Raw genomic sequence first — 20,675 nt, forward strand, 5'->3', positions numbered from 1 at the left:
GGCAAATACACAGCAAGCAATCACCGGAGCCCACTAGCAATTAAATAAATTGTAAGAAATCTGTGAAAATCTGAAATAACAACGGAAAATGCTGGAAACACTCAGGTCAAGTCACAGCTGAGGATAGAGAAACAGGGTTATGTTCTAGCTTGATTACCTTTGCCAGAACTGATGAAAAGTCATCAACCTGAAAAGTTGGGCGGAATTTTCCTGGGCCTGCAGGGGAGGGCTTCAAGGCGGGACTGGGGGGAATCTGAGAGAAATACGTGTCAGGCCAGCGTAGGCAGAGGCTTCTGCCCGACAGTCAGTCTGCATAATTAAATGTCCATTTGCGGGCCAATTGCACACATTGCTGACAGGCGGACACCCCATTCAGGGGCAAGCCTGGCAGGTGGCTTGCCAGTGGTTGGCCGGATGGAGGCTCACGAGGACTTCTGTTTTAGCATGTCCACAGGGATGGTCACTGTTTATTTAATTGAATTTTAAGTTGTCAGAGGGTGCCTCAAGATGGAGGAGGCCTTGAATTCCCCCCACCCTGACATTGGCAGCACCCACCTCTCATGATGGGATGCAGCCCTTCCAAGCCTGCAAGCCCTCTGATTGGGTCTGCAGCCTCAGGTACCCACCCGCCATTCTTACTTGGGCAGCAGGCCCAGAGGTAGGCTCTTAATCAGCTGCCTCCAGGGATATCTCATAGACAGGCACCCTGACAAAAAGAGCAGGGCCAGAACCTGGATATGATCCTGACTCATGCTCATATTTCAAGAGATGATGATTCCACCCATTAACTATTTCCCTCTCTTCAGATGCTGCCACACTTTTTGTATTTCCAGTATTCTCTGCTTTATTAATGAAATCAGGGACCTGTTTTTGCTGATTGAAGGAAGGGCATTGGCTACAACCCAGAAGAATTCTCCTACTCCTCTTCGAATAATTTGCAGGATTTTAAAAAGAATTTTAAACATCCACTCGAGGAAGCAGATAGGCCATAGTTTAACATCTCATTTAAAAAAAAATTTAAACCTCAGAATCTTCTCTCTCCACGCCCCCCCCCCGCAACAATACCTTAAGGATAGAGTTGTCCTGACGAGTATTCTTTGTGTCATAACCCTCCAATAAACAGCAGCGTGCAGTGGAGCCTGAACCTGCAAACTCCGCTAGGTTGAGGTCAGCGAACCCAAGCTGGGAAGTGGGGAAAAAAACAAGTTTTAAAAAAGGAAAATTACCAGAGAACGTCTGGCCATTGCCCTTGGAAAACCAGGACAACAAAGCCTAATTAAATTTAATCTGGTGTGTCCTCTTTTACTTTCACAAAAATAAATAACTCAAGAGAAACACACCATACACAAACACACAAATTTCTTATCTAGAAGTTCACACTAGCAAACAAATTTACAGGTCAATTATTATTTTAAATGAATTAGATTTGAAGGATTAAATTGGAACTGAACTTCATATTCTGCACCTCCCCACCACAACCCTCAATAAAAGAAAAGTGCATTAGCAGAGAAATCACACTGGACAGATATCTGCACAATCACGCATGACTTTCCCAGAGAGTACAAAGAAACAACGCTTATGTGGCAGTGGCTAAAAACCAATAAAGTAAACTGAACATGCAGAACTGGCTAAGCATGACGACAGAGAAAGATGAGCTATAATGACTTCCAGCAGTTGAAACTCATAAACCAAACAACACAGTTGCACTTGGGTAAACATTTTAAACTGTATGCTTTAAAGCGGCACTCTTCAGATTTCTTGGAAAACTTCACTACCAACCAAGCTGGAAGTACTCTGCATTGGACCACAAACAGTTTCGAACTGTCAGGAGCAAAGGTGAAAAATTTGACTTCCAGAAACTAGGCATTCAGCTCAAATGGGAACAAGAAAATGGAGGGGGAGGGGGAGGGGGCATGAGGAGAAACTGACAGAAGCTTCAAAAGAAAGCCATGTTTCCAGCTGAGTGCTGTCAGTTTCCACATGAATGCTGATGACAGCCAGCTCTCTCACCACCATCTCTCTCAATCCTTCCACTGTGCAGAGATTCTTGGCTGACATTCAGTCTTCAAATGTGATGTTACCTCCCAAATTCATACCCAGCTTTCCTGAATCTGTCCAATCAGGTTTCAGTCCCAGCCACAGAACCAAATGGGCTCTCAAAAGGCACAAATGACATCCTATGCGGCTATCACAAAGGTAAACTATCCCCGCCTCGTCCTTTTCAACTTGCCTGCAGCCTTCACAAGTTGACTACGCCATCCTCCTCCTGGGGGGCTGTTCTCAAGTGATTCCATTCTTAACTAAATGTAGGCAGAGTATCACTTGCAATTGGCTTCTCTTCCTGCTCTTGCACCATTACCTTTGGTATTTCCCAAGGGTCTCTCCTTGGCCCCCTATTTCTCATCTACATGCTGCCCCTTGGCAGCTTCATCTGAAGGTACAATGTTAGTTTCCACATGTATGCTGACAACACCCATCTCTACTTTACTACCACCTCTCCATGGCTCCACTGTTGCTAAATTATCAGACAGCTTACCTGATATCCATTCTGGATGATCAGAAATTTCCTCGTATTGGGGTGAACAAAGCCATTGTTTTGTTCCCCTCCAAACTCTGTTCCTAGTTATTAATTCCATCCCTCTTTCTGGCAACAGTCTGAGACTAAACCAGACTTCGCAATCTTGGTATCATATTTGACCCCGCGATGAGCTTCTGATCACATCTTAGTGCCAGCACTAAGACCGTCCATTTCCAGCTCCATAACACAACCAGACTTTGTCTGTTTGAACTGCAGGTTAGCTTAGATATTTATTCATACCTTCGTTACCTCTGGACTTAACCATTCCAACACACTCCTGTCTGGTTTCCCACATTCTACACTCTTGACTCCTCCTGGGGGTCATCCAAACTTTGCTGCCCATGTCTTAACTAGCAGCTAGTTCTAATCACCTGTCACCTGTGCTCATTAACCTACAATGGTGGGAGCCAAGTAATATCTTCATTTTTAAATTCTTGTCCTTATTTTCAAATCTCTGTGGCCTTGCCCCTCCCTACCTTTGCAATCTCCTCCAGTCCCACAAGTCGAGTTTTGGTGCTCATCTAATTCAGGACTCTTCAGCATCCCTGATTCTAATTGCTCCACTGCTGGTGGCTGAGCTTTCAGTTGCCTAAGTCCGAAACTCTGGAATTCCCTCCCTATAACTCTCCGTCTCTCCACCTCTTTCCTCAAGACATTCCTCAAACATTGATCTGGTCATCTACTCGAATATATAATGTGGCTCGGTCAAAATTTGTTTGATAAACACTCCTGTGCAGTACCTGGGGATGTTAAAAGGCGCTATGCAAATGCAAGTAGTTTGTTTTTGGTAGGATAATAACTGACGACATTCACAGGCATATCCATTGCATCAGCACAATTTGTTCTACTGCATAATTCTGCCACAGCTTCGTTTAAATCAAAATTAAGATTCATTATAATGCTTGCATATGTGCCAACAAATTGTGACATGCAAGTTTTATGGCTATGGAACCACTCCAACAGTTATTAAAGTCCCCTCCAAAAAAAAGGATACACCAAATTCATCCAAGTGGATTTGAGTACCGCCTATATGAAAAGGTGTTGGTGAAAAGACACCAACATATTTTTAAAAACTAAATGCGGTTTCACAAAATAATTTGAAAATCTTAATATAATAAATGTTAAAAGAGAGGGTGAAAAGAAAGACAAAAGTGAAGGTGACCTCTCTCATGGGCTTAGCTGGCTAAAGCAGTGAGTGGTTCAGTGAGTGGCTGGTGCCTTGCATTAAAGTACATCAGCTAGATTTTGCGAAAGAGAAGAACAATTGTTGTCTTAAAGAAGTTCAGGCTGTAGGTTATGCAGTCAGGAAGAATTCATGGTTCTAGGATGGAGAAAACTTCATACAGTATATCTATAAACACCATTATTAAATTGGTCTACACAGTGCTGAAAAACAAGCATCTAAATAAGTCAAAGCAAGTCATTTTGAGCTAACAATCCTTTACAGAGGCTAACTATCTATTGTCTGATCATTCTTCACCTCCTCCCCACCAACACTGCCCCAACCCCACAATCACAAACTAAAGTCATTATAGAAAAGTCACGCAAGTTGTCCAGATTGTTAGCATCTTAGTAAGGTTCTTACTCCACCCCCCACTCCCACCCCCCCACTAACCCTGGACCCCAACCAGTACCCTCTGCTGTCCACTGTGAGAAGTAGCAAAACTCCACAGTAGTGATGAGAAATATTAACAGCAAAACTTAAAAACTAATACACTTTACTTAGAAGAGAAAAGATGACATTTGCAAAGCTATAAGACCAGCTCCAGATTCAGAGGTCTTGATGTTCAAACCATCCAAAGTCAAGTGTTTTCCTCAATATAAACAGGTTCCTCTATACATGGGGAGATGATGGCATAGTGGTAATGTCACTGGACCAGTAATCCAGAGGCCCAGGCTAATGCTCTGGGTACACAGGTTCAAATCTCACTGGCAGCTGGTGGAATTTAAATTCAATTAATTAATAAATTTGTTGGTGATCATGAAGTATGATTCACTCTGCCATCCTTGAGCCCAGTGAGTCACTCAAGGGCATTTAGGGATGGGCAACAAATGCTGGCCTTACCAACAACACTAACATCCCATGAAAGAATAGACAGAATAAAATATATACTTGAACATTAATACAGCAAGGTAAAAGAATTGTGATCATAGGTCCTGATGACTGTGATACACAAGGAACTCCTTGGTCTGCATTGCACCTACAGATACCATATTATCGTAAGTAATACACTTTTTTAAGTATCCACAGAGGAGATCCTGTTCTCATTACTTTTAAAATGTCCTGAGGCAGCACATACCAGTTAATGGGTTATCTCAGATCTACAAGCAGGTGTTTGCCACCGAAGAGGTTTAATTGCATACCCTTGTTAACACTGCTGATTAAACTGACAAATTTAGACAATGCAACACTGTTTAGGAGGAGGTTATTTCAGATTGAAATAAGAGGCTCATTGTCCCAGTCTCTTCTGAGCCTATTATGAGAAAGCAGTAAATACTGTTTTAGAAAATCAAACTTCCTCTTAACTCACAATGTAAAGAACAATTTAAGCTTTCACAGATTTTCTCAAACTAGTACAAGATGTTAGCATTTTTCTTGCCACTTGCGAAAGCACCAATTTATCAACTGCAGAAAGGGCAACATAAATTTCATACTCTCTGTAACAGACGCATGTCTAGTAATTGGAGTTGGACAGAAGCACATAGAAAAGCACCACAGGCACAAGACCGGTATGTGTTTCAGTTCCAGTATGCCACAGAAGTTGCTCAATACTTGTATCAATGTCCAGACATTGGCACAGGCCTCCTAAAGACAAGTGGCTTCTTGACATTTAAGTTTGTAAGGAGAGGGGTGCATTATCCACAGGCTGCACAACAACTTCCATCTTAGGCTGGAAATGGTTGGCAGTCTCTAGTTATTCAAAAGAAAGAAGCACAATCCAATGGAGAAAGACTAAACAACTGTTCAAACTTGGCATTTAAGTGTTGAGGGAAAAACTTGCACAACTTGTCAGATTAATCTGAAAGGTTGAAGCCAAAAAATATGCTAAGAACGTGGAATATAACTATACAGTGGGCTTGATCTGTTCACAATTGAGATGTCAGGTGATTTTATTCGGGTGGGATGCAAGGACGTTGAAATGACCTCGAGCAGTGCTTCCTGTTAGCTAATCCAGGAGGCAGTATTGGAGGTAAAGTCCTGGAAGTGTGTAACTACTCAAAAATAGCACAGAGGTAAGTCGTTAAAATGTTGGAGAGCAAGAAAAGGATTAAGATAATTGAGAATGGAGAATGGAGAGGAAGAGAAAGTGAAATATTTTAAAATTATTTTGGATTGGGGAAGAGAGATTGGATTTTCCGCTGTTTAATCCATTCAATCTGATACAATCCAGAACTATTGTGAAGTGATGTAAAGTCTTCTTCCATAGACGGATGTAGGCTTATAAAATGGAACAGCAATGTTATCTTTACTGAAAATAATCCCCATTTATATTTGAGGCATCTGTGAAACCAAACACCTTTTCCACTGTCCAATGTTTTGATCTATTTGGTATTCAAAATGCTGCTCTGGCATCATTCACCATCTGGTTCTTGGTCTGAATCTTTAGTGTTCATGAAAATAAAAGCTGGCAAGTGGGTTGCTCTGGCACAGGAGTGCTGGAGCTCAGATACACAATCCTTCATTTCATTTCTAGCTTTATCACACACATATATATTTAATTGATATCTTAATTCTGATTTTGCCAACACTGGAGCCAAGGTATCAGATGCAGCAAATTTCCTAATGCCCATGTCTGGGAGAAGTAAACCTCATCTGATCAATGAGTGAGTTGAAGCGGTTGGTGTTCCAGACCAGCTAATCCTGAAAGCTAATGCATGAAGAACAGCAAAGAGAATTTTGCGCGTTTTAAGAATCAGTTACAAGTGGGGAAAGGGAACATTTGAACTGCTTCAACTCGCTCATTGATCAGATGAGGTTTACTTCTCCCAGACATGGGGCATCAGGAAATTTGCTGCATCTGATAGCTTGGCTCCAGTATTGGCAAAATCGGGATTAAGATGTCAATTAAGTATAAACGTGTGGTAAAGCTAGAAATTAAATGAAGGATTGTGTACCTGAGTTCCAGACTGGCACAGAACATTGGTATTTTAAGAGGTTCTGCAGTTCAAAGTTAAAATGCTTGCTCAGCATGGAAATAGTATAATATTGTACACAATAGGAACCCTTCTCTCTTTTAACCATAGTACAAAATGCAATTAACACAGTCTGTGTTATTTAACTTAACTGGCCTGTTAATACACTGCACAGTCTTATTATTATTTTTCAAACATTTACAGACATGTCAGAAACTACTGCCTTGGAAGAGACTTACTTATGGGTGAGTATTCACTATTTGCGGCAACATGACCCTTAAAAATAGTCCAATGACAAATGTGGTACATATCCAAAAACCAATTGAGGTCACACTGGAAGTAAAATATCTACATATTCACATTCACTGCTATCTTGCAGCTTCGCCATGGTAACTGCAACTGACAACATATTGTTGACTCTTTAGGAAAAATTATGTCACTGTTGAAGACCGCATTGATCAGGAAACCTTTCAATCCATTCCCTTCAGGAATAATAGGTAATATTCAAACATTACTAGGAATTAATAGATCACCATACACCCCTTTACAAATGCATACAGATATATCATATTTTATGGTAGGCAGTGCTAAGGAGCAAAGTGCTAGGAGCTCCAATTCTTGGCACAAATGCAGCAACAGCATGTTCAATTTTTCCAATCCACTGCATTTCTTAGTCACACCCCTTAATGATGGTAAGGAAACAAAGAGAAGCATTTATATTGAAGTTTATCATTATTTCTGAAAATACATCTCAGAGGACTTCACATATTATTGTGAACATATGTAAGCAAATAAACTTTGCGCAGTTATATCCTACAAAGAGGAAGGAGATGAATGACCTAATCTAATATTTTTTGAACCCGTGCTGGTTAATTGAAGAACACTGGCCAGGATTGCAGCAGAACTCCCAGCTATTCTCCAGCATCCTTCAGGTCCACCAGAACCTGTGGAACATGTAGATGAACCTTGTTTTAACATCGTCCAAGGACAGCGCCTGTACAAGTACAGTGCTCACATATTAATCTCACCTGATATTACAGTGCAGCATGTGCTCAAATTCTAGAGGGGGAGGACTTGAACCCACTAACGTCCAACCAGAAACAAGAATGCTACCGCCTGAATCAAGGGTTCCTGTTTACTCAGTCTAGGTAGAGTTGTATTTTTCAGTCAGGAAACAGTGCTTACAGTTGAGTTGGTAAAGGTGAATATTTGGACTGAAAAGACAGTTGGCAAAAATGGTGGAGTGTTGGTTCGGTGGATCAATTCCCTCTGCAAAGTGTCTTCCTAGCAGATGTTTATTGTGTTACTCACTGATTTCAGTCACATATAATGCAAGCATCCTGACCATGTGAACCCCGTTACTCTACATCACATTCCGTCTATGGCTTACATGTCACTATGTAGATATGTGATCTTACCTTAGAGAATGTCTTTCCGCCTTTCAGTTCCTACAACAAAACAGGAAGGAGCAACAATTATAATTACAAACTCTATTCTTACCATTGTGTGACTCTCAGATGGATACATGAAAGTTTACTCTAGCACACTGCCATGTGATTGAAGGAGCTCCAGAGGTGCCCTTCTTACTGAAACTTAATTTTATGTGGAAGAGTTCAAAAACGTTTATATTTCTTAATTTCAGCAATGCTCCTATCTGAAAGGTTTTGACAGGAAGAAAAGGACTGTTGTAACTATTATATTATGTTATACAGATTACAGAAATGATCAATTAAGACATATCAGGGTGGAGAGTGGTTGAAGACATAAAAGGTCTGAAATTCTTTTATCAAGGAATTATGTAATTATAGCACTTTTTATAATCTGCAGTGAAACGCAAATACTTCTAGGTCACTTCAAATAGGTGGAATAAATTAGATTTCAAGTGGGTAAAAACACCATCCCTTTGTTTACCTTCTATACTGTCAAGACTGTGGACCAATGCACTTGTACCAAATCACCAAAGTGACCTCAGTATTTCAGCATTCAACGCAGTCAGTATGTTTAATATAGGATGAAGTCCATATGAACAACAGAACATGACCTGGCTGGATTATGTACATGTCAGGAGAAGCAAGGTCTATGACAGTGTTTTGCAAACTATTTTCCAATGTCACTACATTTTAATTCACCACCACCTTCTCAAGGACAATTTAGGGACAGGAAATAAATGCTAGCCTCGCCAGCAATGCCGACATCCCATGAACGAGTATACAAAAAATCTCTTGAAAATTAACGCAAACACAGGCAACCAAAAATAAAACAGCAATAAAGCAGCATAGTAATATTCATGGACTGCAGCAGTTCAAGGTGGTGGCTCAGCGCCACTTTCTCGAGGGCAATTAAGGATGGGCAATACATGCTGGCCAGCAAGCGACACCCACATCCTGCGAAAGAATAAATTACAAGTCTCTCTCACATTGCAATCAGCCTCTTTGCCCAAAACCCACAAATTCTGCCTCAAACCCACTCGTCTTGCCAACCACCCTCCCTCCCTCTCATCAGTCAGCAGCCCATCTTCCCAACAGCTTTCCATCCACTTACTCAGCAGCTCCTCTCTCTAAACTCTTGTACCTACCCCCTGCCCAGTCACTCAGCAGCCCCTATTGCCAACTTCACTTCCCTCCCTCCCATCCGCCCCAAATACCAAATCCACGGAGACTCAGGCTCTGCTGCTTCCACGCCCGGGCTTTCCAATCCCCGCAGAGACTCAGGCTCCATTGCTCATGCCCCCAGCTGGGCCTGCCAAACCCTTTGGCTCCACCAAGCAGCCCTTTTGGTGGGCTGAGTGCTGGCAGCTGGGTCTGAGCTGGTGCAAGGCTAAGCAGCGGCTGCTTGGGTCCTACTCCTGGCCTAGTTATCTCCTGATGGAGATTTTCCAGATTGAGACTCTCCCCTCCTGGCTTTGGCTGAGTTGGAGGCAACAGCTGAGGGGAGGCATAGGTCAGGAAAAAAATAAAAGAATAGCATTCCATTCTCCAAAAGTTGGAACTGCAGAAACTTCTTAAGCCTGGATATACAAACTGTCATGAATAGCACGGCAATTTTCCAAGCAGGGTGTTTAAAATGAATGGAAAAATATGGTCACAGACTTGAATCAGTCATGCAAATCTCGTGAATCCTCATTCTTACCTCAACAATCCAAAACATCCAATATAATATCCAACTCAGTTTATTTATCTGGCCATTTACTTGGCCATTCCTTTGAGCAAGGAATCAAAAAATTAAGAAAATTCAGCACAAATTCCCTGTAAGAAATAGATTTGGGGGAAGTGGAGAGGAGGAGCAAGCTGTGTATTAAAGATGAAAAACAGGGACAAACAGTTAGAATACAATCCTTCAGGCTCTGGGACCTTAAATCCATCCTGGACACTTAAGACAATATGTCTTTTCTTGGGTGTATATAATAGCTCAGATTTTCCTCTCAGCGACAAAGGAACAATTCGGCATTGACCTCGTGTACAGTTGCCCAGAGATATTTAACGGGTTTGTCAGCAGAGATTTCTACTAAACCTGCATCCAATCCAGTGCTGCGTCCTCTAAAGGGGCTATGTGGTGTCTGAATGGGGAAAGCACCAGGAAATTCTTCAATCAATAAGATTAAAGAATCCTCCCTGACATGGACTGCAAACTAGGAAGTGAAAAACAGGAACTATAAGCTACACGTAAATAATTGTGCAGGAAGCAAAGTAAAGATTGGGACATGCAGACTGGATTATGAGAAAGAAAAACAGAGAACTAAAGAATTTCAAAAATATCTCCAACATTAATTTGAGGAAACTTAAGTCCATACTTGTAAAGTTATTTTAATGCCAAAGGGGCACAAGAGGGATAGCAGAAAACTGTCCATATTTCAAGATCAACGGAACAATCTTTTTCCAGGAACACAGGGTGCCATAGGTAATCCAATAAAGTTTAGGCTTAAAATTGTATCTGGACAGAAATTTTCCTCTAACAAAACAATAAAGCAATCAAGAAGAAAAAAACCTGTGCAGGTAAAGAATGTTTTCCCTACATAGTCCATCTCCTCTGTCTGAAATTCATTAGTGTTGAGCACTCTGCACACATGGCAGTTGAGCCATTTCACAAAACAGACATTAATAAAACTCAATAAAACATGATCTCTAGATAATTTTTACATAGTGAGATGCAAGTCCTGGGTTCCAAGATACCCACCTTACGTACAGATACTCTGCAGATACACGGATCTAGTACACCAGTTGCGGGATTTGCACTCATCTTGCAGATGAAATTAAATTTCTTCTTCCAACGAACACAATTCTCCTGAACTTCCTCTCTGCAAAAAGATGAAGAATTTGTTACCTAGTGCTCACATCACATTTTCATGCAAGTATGGTTTTTAAAATCAAGCATACCAAATTGGAATGCTCCCTCCCATGTCTTTTTTCTGGGTATAAATCACCTGTCCCATTCTTTACTGACAGACTCTCCTCCCCAACTACCAATGGACACCTCCGCCAGCCAAAGTTTTGAGTGCCTGTGGCTAACTCCAAAGTCCTCACATTACTGACCAGTCTGGTGGGAGACTCCGCATTTCGTTCCTTTTTAACTGCCTCTTCCTATCGTCAGTGGAAAGTTGATAGCCACTCTTTTAAAAAGGTGCAAAATGGAGGTTAAGATCGGGAATACAGTTGCAAGGAGGAGACGAGAGTCTATAACTGAAGGTGTCTTTAAATACACTTGGCAAGATTAGTTCAAGGATGAATTTCAGAACTGGACAAGTTACCTACTCACAAAGTGAAGTATTATTTTGAAAACTGAATATAAATCATCTGTCAAGCATCTCACACTGGCATCAATTAATGATTTTCTTCAGACACACCACAGTAACTTGCACTTATTTAACGCCTTTAACATTGTAAAGCATCCCAATGGGCTTTACAGGAGCATTATCAAATAAAATTCAATGCCAAGGCACATAGAGATATTAGGAAAGTTGACCAAAGGCCTGGTCAAAAAAGTAGATTTCAATGAGCATCTTAAAGGAGGAAAGGTAGCGAGCCAGAGAAGGTTAGCAAGGGATTCAGAGCTTTGGGCCCAGGCAACAGAAGGCACTGCAACCAATAGTGCAGCAATAAAAATCAGGGGTGCATGTGTAAGAGGCCAGAATTGGAAGAGTGCAGAGAGCTTTAGGGCTGGACGAGGTTACACAGCATGTCGCAAAGGCCAAATCAAGAAGAACATCAACTATGTGGCAGGACCATGAGGTCATTCTATAACAAGTAGCAACTTAATTTTTGCAATAAAGTTTTAATGACTCGATTAGATCATGAGCTTTGATTACATAGATTTACTGCACAGAAAAAGGCCATTCAAGTAACGAGTTCCATATTTTCACCACTCTTTGGGTAGAGAAGTTTCTTCTGAATTCCCTACTGGATTCCTTGCAAAGGCACTGAGCTATTTTTCTATTCGAAAATAGATGGAATATTGGACAGGCTCAGGGTTAAAAATCTACAGGAGTGTCAGTCTGAAGCCTGTGGGGTAGATGTAATTAATTTAACTCCTATTCTTTTGTCAAAGGTAATGCTGCTATTTTCATAATTTACTGTGGATCTCTAACTACTTACAACCAACATGGTTCTATCAAGGGGCTGAAAAATGTTCAGTTTCTGGACCAGAACATGCACAAAATTATATTCTCTATACTGGTTGCAAACATCATAGATGTCTAACTTTTCAATACAAATCACAAAAGTATGGATAGCTTTCACAACAGTAAGCTCACACCAGTTCTACATAGGGTAATGGTCTATTTACCTCTATTGCAAAAATTAGCTGATGCCTGCCATGTCACGCTTAAAAACTTTAAAGGAAATGTGCTATTGATTTTTGTTAAATTACTGTAGCTCAGAGTAAGAGCACATAACTTGGTGCAGACACTGCAGTTAAATGCTCCCAGATGAGACCATTACTGGTACAAAACAAAGTGTTGGGAAAACTCAGCAGGTCTGGCAGCATCTGGAGAGAGTGAAACAGAGTTAACATTTTGAGTCCAATATGACTCTTATTACTGGTAGATTTATTCACGTCGCAAGAATGAATTAAACTAACAAAACAGCTGACTGTCATGCTTTGTCCAATTGCAAAATAATTAAGGCAATGACCAAGCACAATAATTAATCAAACTAAGTAATAAACAGGTTTTTGAAATTGCTCAGATCATATTTAACTCCTAGACTGGGTCTGCAGCAGGTGGTGAGGAAACCAAGAGGGAAGAACATATACTTGATCTCATCCTCACCAACCTGCCTGTCCATGGGAGTATCAGTAAGAGTGACCACCTTACAGTCCCTGTGGAGACAAAGCCCCATCTTCATTGAGCGTACCCTCAATGTTTGTGTGGCACTAGCACTGAGCTAAAGGGGATAGATGTTGAATAAATCTAGCAACGAGACTGGACATCCATGAGACGCTGTGGGCCATCAGCAGCAGAATTATACTCAACCATTATCTGTAACCTCATGGCCCAGCATATCCCCCACTTTACAATTACCACTGAGCCAGGAGATCAACCCTGGTTCAATGAAGAGTGCAGCAGGGCGCCCAGGAACAGCGTCAGGCATACCTAAAAAAATCAGATGTCATTCTTGTGACACACATGGGACCACTTGCATGCCAAACAGCATAAGCAGCAAGCAAAAAGCAACGCTGTGCGATTCCACAACCAACGGGTCAGGTCTAAGCTCTGCAGTCCTACCACATCCAGTCGTGAATAGTGGTGGACTATTAAACAAATCACTCCATGTGATATCAAGAAACTAAAGGCACTAGATATTGCAAAAGGCTATGGGTTCTGACAAAATTCCAGCAACAATACTGAAGACTTGTGCTCCAGCTGTTCCAGTACAGCTACAACGCTGGCAATGTGGAAAATTACCCAGGCACGTCCTGCACACAAAAAACAAGACAAATCCAACCCTGCCAATTACTGCCCCATCTGTCTACTTTCGATCTTCAGCAAAGTGACAGAAGGGGGCCATCAACAGTTCTATCAAGCAGCAGTTGCTTAGCAATAACCTGCTCACTGATGCTCAGTTTGGGTTCCACCAAGGCCACACAGCTCCTGGCCTCATTGCAGCCTTGCTTCAAATATGGACAAAAAGAGCTGAATTCCAGAAGGGAGGCGAGAGAGACTGCCCTTGATATCAAGGCAGCATTTGACCAAATGTGGCATCAAGGAGCCCTAGCAAAACTGAAGTCAAAGGGAATCAGAGAGAATACTCTCCGCTGGTTGGAGGTATACCTAGCACAAAGGAAGATGGCTGTGTGTTGGAGGTCAATCATTTCAGTTCCAGGATATCACTGCAGGAGTTCCTCAGGGTAGTGTCCTAGGCCCAACCATCTTCAGCTGCCAACCAGTAACTTTCCTTGCATCACAAAGTCAGAAGTGCGGATGCTCACTGATGACTGCACAATGTTTAGCAACATTTGCGACTCCTTAGATACTGAAACAGCCTATGTCCAAATGCAGCAAGACCTGGATAACATTCAGGCTTGGGCTGACAAGTGGCAAGTAACATTCATGCCACACAAGTGTTAAGCAATGACCATCTCCAACAAGAGAGAATCTAACCATTGTCCCCTAGCATTCAATGGCATTACCCCAGCTGAATTCCCTTCTATCAACATCCTGGTGGTTACCATTGACCAGAAACTGAACTGGTCACTAGCTACAAGAGCAGGTAAGAGGTTAGGAATGCTGTGGTGAGTAACTCACTACAGACTCCCCAAAGCCTGTCAGCCATCTACTAGGCACAAGTCAGAAGTGTGATGGAATACTCCCCACTTGCCTGGATGAGTGCAGCTCCCACAACACTCAAGGAGCTGGACACCATCCAGGACAAAACAGCACTTTTGATTGGCACCCCATCCACAAACATTCATTCCCTCCTCCACTGATGCACAGTAGCAGTGTGTATCATCTACAAGATGCACTCTAGATAGAACTCACCAAGCTTCCTTGGACAGCACCTTCCAAACCCATGACTGCTACCATTGAGGACAAGGGCAGCAGGTATATGTGAACACCACCACATGGAAGTTCCCCTCCAAACCAATCACCATCCTGTCTTGGAAATATATCACTGTCCCTTGCCGCTGGGTCAAAATCCTAACAGCACTGTGGGGATACCTACACCACACAAACTGCAGCGGTTCAGGAAGGCAGCTCACCATCACCTGAGGGAGCAATTAGGGATGAACAATAAATGCAGGCCTAGCCAGCAATGCCCATATCCCATTAATGAATAAAGTTTTTTAAAAAGTGATGAGGGAGTTCTCTCTAGGATAACTTAACCATAAACAGCAGACTGATAGGTGGGATCTAATAATCACAGCTTTCTGCTAGACTCTATTGCCAGTGGTGATTGCAAGTGTTTTTCAACAAGGGTTCCTTCTCTAGGTTGAGCATGTTAGGCAATATCTCAGACCGAAAAAGGGCTTCTTTGAAGTATTTCTCCCTCTCACCCCCAACACCAAAGAAAAAGATCATAGGAGCAGCAAAAGGACTTGATCACTGCAGCTTGCCTCTCCCAGTGGTCACGTTGAACATCTCCGCTTAATGCTTGGTCTCGGAGTCAGATTGTAGGGCGGCCTCAAACTCATCACGTTGTGTGCTTAAATTATATTGTTAAAAAAGGCCCAGTATGCACAACAAGGCAGTGAACACTTTTTTGAACCTAGGACATAGGAATATAGCACTTTGAATTTTGGGATATTTATAACACAGTGGAAAATATGCTGCATTAGAGATGCTGACACCTGCTTGCGAGTTCACTAATACTAGGTTAATCATCTTAACTGATTCCATTATAGCTCCAGATTTTAAATACAACTGCACATGGAATTTAAACAGCAAACTGCTTGAAGAATTTACATTACAAATTATGTTCTTAACAAACACACTTTCAAAGAGAGGCTTACCCAAGAGGAATAAAAATGTTAATCAATCCTACCAAGAACTTTGAAAACATATCAAAGACATAATAGTGCAAGTTTTATTAGAGCAGCAAGGAACTGGGCAGCACCAGCACAACCCCAGGCAGTTATGGCTAAGATTGTTAAAGGTGTTAGTTATAGCAGAGGATAGGTTGCAGTCCTAGAGTCTTTCCATGCAATAAATTACAATAAGTTTGTGGGATGAAGAAGCAACTAGCCAAAAAACATCAGGCAATGTAGCAGTCACACAGAGCACAGTGCGGCACAGTACAAGACTGGTCCTTCAACTATAGCTCTCCAGTTTTGAAATTCAACTTAGCCTGATTAAATTAAATTACTCGTCTCCAAGATTGAAAGAGCGTGAGAGGGTTGTGCTACACCTCAGTTGGCAATGTTTAAAGATGACATGAATGCAAAAACATGAAACACATTTTGCTTCACAGCATCAACATGTTTCGCATCAAACAGCACAAAATTCACCTTATGTTCGGAAAGAAGCATTCTGGTGCACTGACTCTTGGGCAACAGTCTTGACACAGTATAGTAACCGCACACATTCTATGTGACAAGAATGAGGGAGGAATTCACAGTTGTTGACATGATTAGGGTGAAACAAAGGAGTCTAAATTCCTTGGTGACAAACCTAACGCAATTCTGGTGTTGTGCCAGAATGGAGAGGCCCAAGGGCCAAAGTAAATTCAACCTCAAGCCTCATCAAGATAGATCAGCCGAATAGCTGAAACCAATGTCAGAACCTATGGTTGGAGGGGGAGGGAGAGACTGGGGGTCTGAGGGCTGACTAGCACTGACTCAGTTGGCCTATTCCATTCAAATCCCACAAAACTAAAAAAATAAAAATTTTGACCTTTTTCAAATAAGTGGGTGCAACAGTGTTAAATTTCAACAGCGTTTTTGGTCAGAGTGGAGAAAAATGGACAATTTTCAGTTCTTTAAATAGAATTGTCAAGGAAAATCAGTATACAAAAATTCATAACTATTGACCCCAGACAGAAAGCTTGAGACTTTACAATTTGTGATAGGGCTCGTCTGTGCGCAAAAAAAAAATGGGTTTACACCAAAATATGTCCTCTCCCTTCTCCATGGATGACTCAGACGCCATTAGGCAGCACACAGACTTAGAACTGTAGCACTAGGCTGCTTCACACTGAGACCACAGCTGCAAAGAAAATGCAACCTCAAATCCTCTGCATGAATGCTGCATTTGGTAATCAAAACTTCATTAAATGTATTTTTTTTTAAATTAACAAATCTGCACTATGCTCCCAGCAGTCTTGTGGATAGTTTGGCACTGAAATCAGTTTGAGAGAAGTCAAATGTAACAGAACTGAAGTTCGATTTATGAAAGGTTTGAAGTAATGCAGGGACATGAGAGATCTTTCCTCCTCCCCGCACTGAACCTAACTCTTTCCCACCCCCACCAATCCTGTTTACATATATACAGCAAAGCCACAGGGAATCTAGAGGGATAAAGATATGCTTAGCTTCAAAATTTTGCTCAACAGATGCAAAGTCAACATTTGCAACACATAATGCCCTCTACACCTGCCACATCCAGAGGTGTGGGAAAAATTCTCGCAACATTTAAACTGTACAGGTTTATGCTTGCTGGATATAAATTCTCAGAGTAAGAGCAAATCTTCAGGTGTTGCTTACATTAATTTTAAATCAGCACTGAAATTAGTTACTTTTAAGCATCAACGCTTAACTTTAAATCGGTTGTTAATTCCATTTCATTTTGAATACAGGACTTAAAGCTTTCATTGGCATCAGGCACTCTTGATGAAAACAAACAACATCCTTAAATTACTACAGACATGCTGAAAACTAACTAAAGTATAGTTAATGACCCATCAGAGACAGTCAACTAACGTTTATTAGTGCAGGGGGTGGAAATGAAGTCTTCTGTAGTCGGTTGAACTAACTGTCCTGATATTACAAACTGCACCAGCATCCTGGCAATGGAAAAATTCACTTCGATTCATATCCCCTAGTCTGTCAAAGGCCAGGAACTGACGATAAGACATAGGAGAAATTAGGCCATTGGGCCCATCGAGTCTGCTCCGCCATTCAATCATGGCTGATAAGTTTCTCAACCCCATTCTCCCGCCGTCTCCCCGCAACCTTTGATCCCCATACCAATCAAGAACTTATCTATCGAACTTATTTTCTTTTCTTCTCCGCCGATGCTGCCAGACCTACTGAGTTTTTCCAGGTAATTCTTTTTTTTGTTTTGGATCTCCAGCATCTGCAGTTTTTTTGTTTTTTAAGAACTTATCTATCTCCATCTTAAATACACTCAATGACCTGGCCTCCACAGCCTTCTGTGGCAATGAATTCCACAGATTCACCACTCTCTGGCTAAAGAAATTTCTCCTCATCTCTGTTCTAAAAGGTCTTCCCTTTACTCTGAGGCTGTGCCCTCGGGTCCTAGTCTCTCCTACTAATGGAAACATCTTCCCCATGTCCACTCTATCCAGGACTTTCAGTATTCTGTAAGTTTCAATCAGATCCCCCTTCATTCTTCTAAACTCCATCGAGTATAGACCCAGAGTCCTCAAACGTTCCTCATATGTTAAGCCTTTCATTCCTGGGATCGTTCTCGTGAATCTGCTCCGGACCCTCTCCAGGGTCAGCACAAGCTTCCTGAGATACGGGGCCCAAAATTGCTCACAATATTCCAAATGTGGTCTGACCAGAGCCTTATAAAGCCTCAGCAGCACATCCCTGCTTTTATTTTCTAGCCCTCTCGAAATAAATGCCAACATTGCATTTGCTTTCCTATCTACCAACTCAAACTGCAAGTTAACCTTAAGAGAATCCTGGACTCGGACTTCCAAGTCCCTTTGCACTCCAGATTTCTGAATTCTCTCCCCATTTAGGAAATAGTCTATGCCTCAATCCTTCCTACCAAAGTGCATGACCTCACACTTCCCCATGTTGTATTCCATCTGCCACTTCTTTGCCCATTCTCCTAACCTGTCCAAAATCTTCTGCAGCCTCCCCTCCTCCTCAATACTATCTCCACCTATCTTTGTATCATCTGTAAACTTAGCCAGAATGCCCCCAATTCCTTCATCTAGATCATTAATGTATAAAGTGAAAAGTTGTGGTACCAACACCTACTCCTGCGGAACTCCGCTAGTCACTAGCCACCATCCTGAAAAGGACCCCCTAATCCGCACTCTCCGCCTCCTGTCAGATGGCCAATCTTCTAAGTACCTTGTCCCTAACACCATGGGCTCTTACCTTATTGAGCAGCCTCCTGTGTGGCACCTTGTCAAAGGCCTTCTGGAAGTCCAAGTAGATTAAATCCATTGGCTCTCCTTTGTCTAACCTACTCATTACCTCCTCAAAGAATTCTAACAGATTTATCAGGCATGACCTCCCCTTGATGAAACCGTGCTGACTTTGCCCTATTTTACCATGCACTTCCAAGCATTCTGAAATTTCATCCTTAATAATGGACTCTAAAATCTTACCAACGACCGAGGTCAGGCTAATAGGCCTGTAATTTCCCGTCTTTTGCCCCATTCCCTTCTTAAACAGGGGGGTTACATTAGCGGTTTTCCAGTCTTCTGGGACCCTCCCTGACTCCAGTAATTCCTGAAGGATCACCACTAATGCCTCCATTATCTCTTCAGCTAACTCCTTCAGAACGCTGAGGTGTAATCCATCTGGTCCAGGTGATTTATCCACCTTCAGACCTTTCAGTTTTCCTAGCACCTTCTCCTTGGTAATGGCCACTATACTCACCTCTGCACCCCACCCCCGACTCTGTTGAACTTTGGTGATGTTACTCGTGTCTTCCACCGTGAAGACTGACACAAAGTACCTATTCAGTTCCTCCGCCATTTCTTTGTTCCCCACTACTACTTCTCCAGCGTCATTTTCCAGTGGCCCAATGTCCACTTTTGCCTCTCTCTTATCCTTTATATATCTAAAAAAAAACTCTTGCAATCTTCTTTTATATTACTGGTTAGTTTACCCTCATATTAATCTTCTCCCTCCTTATTTCTTTTTTAGTTGTCCTTTGTTGTCTTTGTAGGCTTCCCAATCCCCTGGTTTCCCACTGCTCTTCACCGCATTGTATGCTTTCTCTTTAGCTTTAATGCTGTCCCTGACTTCCCTTGTCAGCCATGGTTGCCTCGTCCTCCCTTCTTCCTAGGGATGAATTTTTGCTGTGTCTCCCGGATTATTTCCAGAAGCTCCTGCCATTGCTGTTCCACTGTCTTTTCTGCTAGGCTCATCTCTCAGTCAATTCTGGCCAGCTCCTCCCTCATGCCTCAGTAGTTGCCTTTATTCAACTGTAATACCATTACATCTGATTCCAGCTTTTTCCTCTCAAATTGCAGGATAAATTCTATCATATTATGATCACTTCCTCCTAAGGGTTCCTTCACCTTAAGCTCCCTTATCAAATCTGCCTCATTACACATCACTAAATCTAGAATTGCCTGTTCCCTAGTGGGCTCCACCACAAGCTGCTCCAAAAAGCCATCTCGTAGACATTCCACAAATTCCTTTTCTTGGGATCCACTACCAACCTGATTTTCTCAGTCTACCTGCATATTGAAATCCCCCATGATCACTAACTTTGCCTTTCTTACACACCTTTTCTATCTCCTGGTGTATCTTGTGCCCCACATCCTGACTACTGTTCGGAAGCCTGTACATAACTCCCATTATGGTTTTTTTTTAACCTTTGCGATTCCTCAACTCTACCCACACAAATTCTACATCATCTGACCCTACGCCGTTTCTTGCTTACGATTTAATTTAATTTCTTAATTAACAAAGCAACCCCACTCCCTCTGCCAACCTGCCTATCTTTTCAATAGGATGTATATCCTTGGATATTTAGCTCCCAGTCCTGATCCCCTTGCAGCCATGTCTCCATGATGCCCACCACATCATACCTGCCAATTTCAATCTGCGCCACAAGCCCATTTACCTTATTTCGTATACTGCGTGCATTCAGATACAA

At 42.0% G+C, this 20,675-nt stretch overlaps 1 protein-coding gene across 4 annotated transcripts in view; it reads right to left on the minus strand.

Moving 5' to 3' along the window:
- LOC121280796 (protein FAM102A-like) overlaps positions 1-20,675 on the minus strand; it is a 109,274-nt gene that overhangs the window by 25,346 nt on the left and 63,253 nt on the right. For all 4 annotated transcript variants that reach the window (XM_041193022.1, XM_041193023.1, XM_041193024.1 and 1 more), the window contains 3 exons: positions 10,886-11,006; positions 8,131-8,160; positions 1,066-1,182 (listed from right to left, as the gene is read on the minus strand). In XM_041193022.1, the coding sequence (XP_041048956.1) occupies positions 1,066-1,182; positions 8,131-8,160; positions 10,886-11,006 (268 nt within the window). The remainder of the gene's footprint in view (positions 1-1,065; positions 1,183-8,130; positions 8,161-10,885; positions 11,007-20,675) is intronic.

The sequence above is a fragment of the Carcharodon carcharias genome, chromosome 8 (genome assembly GCF_017639515.1).
Source record: "Carcharodon carcharias isolate sCarCar2 chromosome 8, sCarCar2.pri, whole genome shotgun sequence".
Taxonomy (NCBI): Eukaryota; Metazoa; Chordata; class Chondrichthyes; order Lamniformes; family Lamnidae; genus Carcharodon; species Carcharodon carcharias.